This window comes from Micromesistius poutassou, assembly GCF_964030765.1.
Source record: "Micromesistius poutassou genome assembly, contig: SCAFFOLD_3336, whole genome shotgun sequence".
NCBI classification, from domain to species: domain Eukaryota; kingdom Metazoa; phylum Chordata; class Actinopteri; order Gadiformes; family Gadidae; genus Micromesistius; species Micromesistius poutassou.
Genome location: NW_028177772.1, coordinates 6,475 through 15,000, shown reverse-complemented (window position 1 = coordinate 15,000; position 8,526 = coordinate 6,475). Strand labels below are relative to the sequence as shown.

The following is an 8,526-nucleotide window of genomic DNA, read 5'->3' as shown; positions in this document are numbered from 1 at the left end:
ATAGAGAGAAAGAGAGAGAGTAAAGAGTGTGAGAGAAGTGAGAGTGTGAGATGTGCGGGCGGTACCTGATTATGGTCTGTTTGTTGGGGTCGTACAGGGACATGAAGAGCTCAGAGTCCTCGCCGATGCGACACACAAAGTTCCTGACGAACACGTAGAGGCTGTGGGTCGGCGAGGACTGGATGCGGGCCGCCATGGCCGACTGGTCCGCCTGGACGTTGGACTGGAGAGGCAAGAGGGCGTCAGTACCACGGACGGACCGACACGAAACCTCCTGACGACTTCAACCTTCACGCCGTGGCCTTCTCCTCTCTCCTTCTCAACCAGTGAGGATTCTTGGACACGATCGCACGATGAAGTCGTGAAAAGCATATCCTAATCTTTTTTTGTTTTGGTGCTGTAACAATTATCTGACCCTGAATCAGAAAAGTAAAACACTTATCTCCACGTTGAGTCATTGACTGGATGCTGTCCTCCAATGCACCGTACGCTGAATTCAGATTCAGTCACTAAGCAGCAGGGTCTGCCCACGACGCGCACAGGTACAGGTACGCGGGTACATGGGATTCAAACCCAGAACCTTTATGGCTGGGAGCGGACCCACCTGCTCCTCCTTGATGCGCTCGTTGATCTTGGTGGTGGCCTCCTCGTGGGCTCGGAACAGGCTGATGACGCTGGCCCGTTCGGGGTCCAGGATGCTCCCGCTGCAGTCCCGCACCACCAGGTCCAGCTCCAGGATCCTGGGGGAGACGGGGGGAGGAGGAGAGGAGGTTAGGGTGCAGGACAAGGGTGGGTGGGAAGTAAACAGAGGAGAGGTGAGGTGAGGAGGTTAGTGTGGAGGACCGTGGGTGGGGAGGAGGAGAGGAGGCTAGGGCGCAAGACAACGGTGGGGAGGAGGAGAGGAAGTTAGGGCAGATGACAAGGGTGGGGAGGAGGAGAGGAGGAGAGGAGGAGGTCGTGGTCCAGGGCCAGTGATGGTTAGGTTAATAAAGGATAAAGGGAAGGAAGGGAAAGTCCAGTGGAAGTGGAAGTAAAGATTGAGCTATGGGACACTCTAGGGTCAACTAGCATGGAGGGTAGGTGGAGAAGGGTTGGAAATAGGAAGGTGCTTCTACAGTACTAACAAATAGTTAAACAGATAAAACAAAAAAAAACATTTGATTTACACTACCGGTAAAGGTTAAACATCTATAAAAAGATTGAGAGAAATGGTTTATGGTTTATTAACATCGGAATTGGTTGGGTTAAGTCGGGTTAAGAAAACTAGAAAGGAAACAGGAATGTAAGTCGAACGCTTCAGTCAGTTGTATTTCGGCGTTGCGTGGCTGCCCTACTTGTTTCCATAGTCGATCTTGGAGGTGACTTTCTGCTTGAGCTCCTTGAACTCGTCGTTGGGCAGAGTCCCCGAGAGCAGCTGGGACCGCCACTCTATCAGCTCCCACATCAGCCCCTGGACCTGCTCCACCCGGCCCCCTTTGTTAGACTGGACACACGCACACACACACACACAAATACACACACACGCACACGCACAACCACACACACGAATACACGCACAACCACACACACACACACACACACACGCACAACCACACACACGCACACACACGAATACACGCACAACCACACACACACACACACACACACACACCCACAAATGCGCACACGCACAACCACACACACACACACACACACACACACGCACACACACACGAATACACGCACAACCACACACACGCACAAATACACGCACAACCACACACACACACACACACACACACACACACACACGCACACACACACACACAAATACATGCACAACCACAAACACACACACACATACACCCACAAATGCGCACACCACACATGCACACACACACAAATAAGAAATGTAATTTCCAGAATAACAGCGAAGGTGGAAATAATAATGTGCTTAAAATAACATTTTATTCCAAATTATTTGACATGAAAATAATGGTATGTCGAAACAGACAATGAAATAATGTCTAAACGCATGACTTGAGCTTTTCGACGGTAGGAACTAGAATAGTATAAAGAAAAAATGCATTATGCAGGCAGCGTGGATGTTGACACACGGACAGAGTAGTAGACGGGGACCGTACCACAAAGAGCTGCTTCCATATGCTGCCCCACTCTCTCAGGGTGGTGGTGACCTCCTTCACCAGCGGCATCTCAGACGACACCGCCTGCTCCTGCTTCCTGTACCGCACACACAGGCGCACACACACACACACACACACACACACACACACACACACACACACACACACACACACACACACACACACACACACACACACACACACACACACACACACACACACACACACACACAATCACAGGCAGGTATACACAGGCACACATGCACACGTGCACACGCCAGCACACAATCACACAAAACATGACCTCTACCAATCTTCTACACATATTGCATCATTATTGTATTGATTGAATCCTCACCACGCGTTTATGCACAACAGTGCACAGTAAAGGTTGTGAAATGGTGTGAAATGAACGACTGACTTGTGACTTGAACCTACCCTCTCCTCTCTGAGATGGCATGCTTCAGCTGGACAAAGCTAGCCGGGAACGCTCCCTGGACACAACAGAAGAAGAAGAGGCATCTTTAAATGTTACGGCCAACCACGTTTGATTTGATCAGATTCAACTTTATTGTCCTTGCACAGAGTACAGAGTACAGAGTCAACAAAAATGCAGTTTAGCATCCAACCCGAAGTGTGAACCAAGCAGTAAAAGAGCAGAGGATGTACATATGTATAGTGGAATATATAATAAATAAAATATACGCAGTATGAATAGAGTAAGTACAAGTAATGGTAGTCATAGATGTTATATACGGAATAATATATACGGTAGACGTGAATACTGCTAATACAGTAAAAATAGTAAAAATATGAGTACACTATAGGTGATGGATACAGCATGGAGAGTAGTATAAATATGAGTGCGCTAGGTGATGGATATACTCTCCAGTACGGGGAGTAATATAAAAGAGAAAATCCGGCACTCTTGACTCTTTTCCAGAGAAGGAGCGTGATGTGTTTTATGAAGCGGGCCCGCACTGTCCCATCATTTCTCCCCATCTAGTTGATCTAAGGTCTGAGCTCCAACCCGTCCATACCTGCAGGGCTTTGTTCCTGGTCAGGTAGCCTTTATACCATCCTGGAAGAACAAAACACACGCTTTACTTTGAAGGAAGAGAGGGATGTGTGGGGTGCCAGTGGTGGCACTTTGGGGTTGTCATTGAAATGTATTTTTTGTTGTTGGATCACAGTTGGAAGGAGATCTGAATGCATGTTGTAGGAGTGTGCAACACTGGCCTAAAGTAAGGATTGTGTGGTTCTTGTGTGTTCTTTTTGTACGCTGACCCTGAGAGCTCAACACACTGCAACTGAAGGACACACATGCATATGGACAGAACTCAAGCATGTTAAGAAAAGGTATTCATCAGTTTGACGACAACAACTGCAACTTAAGGAAACGCAACTACACAAAATGACAACAAGTTAGTGTTTCCAGGAGACATTTAAGACCGTCATTGGTGTGGGAAGTGAGCTACATATAAGTGTCTTTGGCTCAGGAAAACATTGTGATCGCATGATTCCGTTATTACTGCAGAGGCCAGATGGGCTCATCCCTTTTTGGTATTCCCCTGGAAACACTCCTGCCGCCGTTTGGTGTAATTGCAGCGCGCTTCTGTACCGGTAATGTGTTGTGTCTGTGTGTCTGTGTATGTGTTGTGCAATGCTGTCGAATTGATGTGTTGTTTTCTTTCTGTGTTTTCCTAAGGTTTAGAGCTCACAGCATCATCGTACTTTTGGTTCCACCAATAAACGGCAAAGCTCGACAGACTCAATACATAGAAGTGTAGCAAAGTACAGTAACACTTTATATGCAAGAGATCCACACACGATTAACATTTCTCACCTTCGCAGGCCTCCTGGATCTGCACTGTGTCGCCCACCTCCAGGGACAGTTGCTTATCCCCTTGGCCAATGAAATTCCACTTTGCTGAGTTGCACATGACACGAGAACCAATGAGCATTTGGAAATAAAGTGTTAGAAAAAACAAAGACAATGCATTTGATTCACAAAATGCACAGAACAAACATGAAAGAGGAAGAGGCACATTATTCCTGTTAATAATGCTAAACAATTGCTACAGGTAGCCTACATGTAAGTATTGGGTTGATGGTTCAAACCCATTACCTTTTGGCTGGGGGTCAAACTCTAAACCACATGAATATCCTTCCGTTCTATGGCTCAATTTAAGTAACGTTTTTTTTATATCTGCATCAGGGGTGGCATCAGCAGGGTGGGAAATTAATAATAAATCATTTAGAATATTGTTTGAACATATGTTTAAGATCTAAAACTCAAACAAACGGGAATCTAGCCGTATCAACTGTTCCGTTTCATTCCGATTCTGTGTTAGGTTTCCGATTGATCGTGTCCTCCATGTTTGTAACCGTCGCCACAGATGTAAGAGACAAACAATCAACTGACTTCCTCCTGGTGAACTTCCTGTCTTGTCAACCTGCAGCGATCATCAGCGCTCTCTCTCTGACGGTAGAGTCAGCATCAGCTAGTCGGACTCCACCACACACCAGAGCCCTACCTGGCAGTCATTCTGAGTACTGTGCACGGTACAATAACACTCCGTTATAAGAACTGCAAGTGTGAATAATATTGGTGTGGCGCTGTGACGCTGACGATGTGAATAAAATAAGATATTAAATGCATACAGTGGAGGCCTTATCTGCCCAGCATCTCACATCATCTTCACCTGAACCCATTTCCTTATCGACAAGTGGTCAGACCCCATGACATGACATTCTACTTATCTCTCCACTCACTTCCCCTTGACTATCACAGCGATGGTAACGTCACCCAAGTAGGTCAGATGTATATGTGTATACAACACAGAAATGAACTCGCGCCGTGTAGCCCAAAACCGCCGATAATTGACAAGTGTGCTATCGTGTGGGGATGTGCAAACAAGGATTCGAGGGCAAAACACGTCCGTAAGTTCAGAGGTGTGTGGATACAAGGCTGTTGAACATCCGTTTCTTACATGCCACTTGCCCACATCCTGTCAACCAGGAAGTGATGGTGTATCTCCATCTTTCTCTCAATCTGCCCTCTTCACTTTCCCACAGCAAGTAAAGTTTGGTATTATACTGGTATATAATCATAGCAGACAAACACACGCACATAAACACACACACACACACACACTAGGGCACACCTACGAGCGCAGGTGGATGCGGTCGACTCACCTACACCATATCCCTCGGTCCTCGTCCAAGGGGCCATGGCTGTGCTTGTGTGCGTGTGTACCTCTGCTCGCTCTCCCTTCTTCCTGGGTGTCTGTCTGTGTCTTCTCCTCCACTAGGATGGCTGCTGTTACCTCTCACTTCTGCTTTCTTTTACTGGAGGCCTGCTTGATGATGGTAAGCCCCACCCCCCTCCCCTTCCTTCCTCTTCTGACTCTGCGCTCTCCCTCCCAGAGAGAGGGGAGGGCAGAGAGGGACTCGAGACCAAAATACTGTGAATAAATCGAAAGCATGTCACATGCAGAATTATATGAGGTGCAGTTCTGGTCAAAGATTGTCGAAACCGAAACCGTGGAGAATAAATAGTGTTCTTATTTCACGGACATCTCACGTACCATGGGGGAAAACGTGACTTACGTAGACGTGCCAGTTTTGACATCGGTCAGGTACAATCGACGATTGATACGAAAAGGTACAATCGACAATTGATAAGCGAAAGACGCCAAACTACGCGAAAAACGCCAAACTCCTTAATGACATTGGATTACATCTGGATTCTCTGAAAGTTGCAAAGTCTGTTAAATGACAAAAATATAATAAATCAGTCCCTGCCCTCAGTGCTGCCAGTAGGTGTTAATCAAAGGCCCTAAACATCATCATATTGTCTGACTTATTGGAAGACATAGTCATCCAAAATAAATCATAACAAATTGTCATAACATTAAAATAGCAGATCAGAGTCTGCCGTGCTTTTTGTGATGCATGTCATTACGATGTACATCCACAAGAGGACAGTAGAAACACGACGCTGTTCTATGACATTAGAGCCATTTTTAAACAGTTGTTTGATCTGCATTGAGGATTGTGGTTTGAGTTCCCACAATAAAAATAATGATTACATTGTTTTTGAGAAACCACAGCTAATTAGGCCAATTTCCATTATCCAAGGATGCTTCCTAATGCTTCGTTATATCGCTAAGATAAGACTCGTTAAGACTGTCGTCATGGAAATATGAGGAAATGAAAAGATTTATGATGTATAAATGGTTGTACTGAAGGAGGAGCGTTGAGCTTATTGTAAGTGTGTGTATGTGTGTGTGTGTGTGTGTGTGTGTGTGCGTGTGTGTAACCATGTGTGTGTGTGTGTGTGTGTGTACAGAGATACCTTATCAACTCATTTTTTGTTGGCGGAGACACAGAAAGTTTGACCTGTGAGTCACAAGGAGAAAAAGGGGCGGAGCCTCCAGGTGTGAGTGGTAACAAAAGAAAGAACCCAGAAGAAACTAACCAACGTACAAACTGAACTGACAGAGGGACGGAACAAACAAAAAAACAAAAACTAACCCTACAAACACGAGGCCCCAACCCACGTGTGCAGACAGACATACAGCTGGAGACAGATTGAGGTATCACACAGGAAGGGGAAGTGGAGACTGCGCCAGAGACCGAAGACAAAGGGACTAGGTGAGATAAGGCCAAGAGAAGGAGGCAAGGACACACACAGAACTACAAGGAGCGTCCGGGTGCGCCACTGGCTACAGACGTCCCTGCACGCCGCTCGGGTGTACACTCACTGGAGAGGGAGGAGAGAGGAGAGGGAGGAGATGGAGGGGGAGGAGAGGGAGGGGGGAGGAGAGAGGTGAGGGAGGAGATGGAGGAGAGGAGGGGAAGAGAGGAAGGAGAGAGAGGAGAGAGGAGGGAGGGGAGGGAGGAGAGAGAGGGGAGGGAGGAGAGAGGGAGGAGAAGGAGGGGGAGGAGAGAAGGGGGAGAAGGAGGAGAGGGAGGAGAAGGAGGGAAGGGAGGCGAGGGAGGCGAGGGAGGAGAGTGAGAAGAGCGAGGAGAGTGAGGGTCTCCGGCGCGCCAAGTCAACCCTGAAAAATGAACGTCCAGACAGAGTACAGGCCGTGGACCAGGAATAGAAATTGATTTAGAAGCCCGTCTGACCCACGAGGTCATTGACATCATTCTGGGACGATCAGTGCCAAACACGACACTCAAAATAAACACATTCACGACGCAAAGCCATTTCGCCCAATCAAATTTCGCGGCTTCTCCATGAGACTGAATAGAACAGGTTGGGTGATGCAGAAGGTAACACCGCCCTAGGCGGTGGCCATTGGCAGCCCAACGCTGGTTGAAACACAAGGGAAGACAACGGTAGATCTATTAAGATGGTTCAGCAAGGGTAATAATTACCCTGGGGAGAGACACAGACAGACAGACAGACAGACAGACAGACAGACAGACAGACAGACAGACAGACAGAGGGAGGGACGGACGGAGAAAACAAGGGCGGACAGAGATGCATCAGTAGTTCTCACCACAGCCTGTACTTCCAGTTCCCTCCCACCCATACCTTCTCTTTCTCTCTCTCTCTCCTCTCTCTCTTTCACACACACACACACACACGCACACACACTGATATCCACACATTCACATCAGTGATCCCATGGTTCACGAGCCTGGCAAGAGGGCTGGAGCAGAGCAGGGGAGAGGAGAGCACAGCCGACCAGAACATCACCGCAGCCATAGGAGAACTTGGGTGAGTGAATAGATTGTATTGTGTTAACTGGCCTTTGAGAACTCGTCGTAGACGGTTATTTTAATAAGGATAAACATTGCTCGCTGTATGGAACCATTTTGAGACGCAACAGGAGAAACAATTAACTTTCTGTTCATTAAAATAGAATGTAATTTATATGTTGCTGTGGTTACAGCTCTCTTTAATACATAAGCGGTGGTGTTTTCACGCACACTTTTTGTTCCACACTTAATTTCACGACTGCAAAGAACAGGAAACTGATTTCACTGACGAAAAACCAAAAACCGTGCGTCCTGCCCGTTTCACCTGCCAGCTCACCAAAACAAACACCAGAAGGGTGTCAGATATCATCAGATAATGGCTGTCCTAAAAAAAGGAAACAGAAACAATGCTGACTTTTTCAAACGTCTACCATGGGGGTTGAAGTCTGATGTGGAAGTGGCAGGCGTGTGTGTTGTTGTACACAGTTCAGGGACTCAGAGTGCAAACGGTCACGTTTAGAGGATGTGGCCGGCACTCGAAACTGTGAGCTGCGGTGCGCGACAAAGCGACAGGGAGACAGTGAAACTCACATTGCTTAACACAGGGGACTTCTACGGTAACAGCCAATGAAGGTTGACGGAAGGGAATTCTCTTCGCTGGGTTAACCTTTAACGGTTTTAACTG

General features: G+C 47.2%; 1 protein-coding gene across 1 annotated transcript in view; it reads right to left on the bottom strand.

Annotated features, from left to right (window-relative positions):
* The window catches only part of LOC311375720 (dedicator of cytokinesis protein 2-like), a gene marked incomplete at its 3' end in the record, with an annotated part of 25,890 nt that extends 20,442 nt beyond the window's left edge, over nt 1–5,448 (bottom strand). The window contains exons 1-8 of the mRNA XM_084490779.1: nt 5,322–5,448; nt 3,970–4,053; nt 3,164–3,204; nt 2,562–2,617; nt 2,124–2,220; nt 1,335–1,483; nt 605–740; nt 66–223 (exon numbers count right to left, since the gene is read on the bottom strand). Of these exons, the coding sequence (XP_084346905.1) occupies nt 66–223; nt 605–740; nt 1,335–1,483; nt 2,124–2,220; nt 2,562–2,617; nt 3,164–3,204; nt 3,970–4,053; nt 5,322–5,358 (758 nt within the window). The 5' untranslated portion in view covers nt 5,359–5,448. The remainder of the gene's footprint in view (nt 1–65; nt 224–604; nt 741–1,334; nt 1,484–2,123; nt 2,221–2,561; nt 2,618–3,163; nt 3,205–3,969; nt 4,054–5,321) is intronic.
* Nucleotides 5,449–8,526: the final 3,078 nt, after the last annotated feature.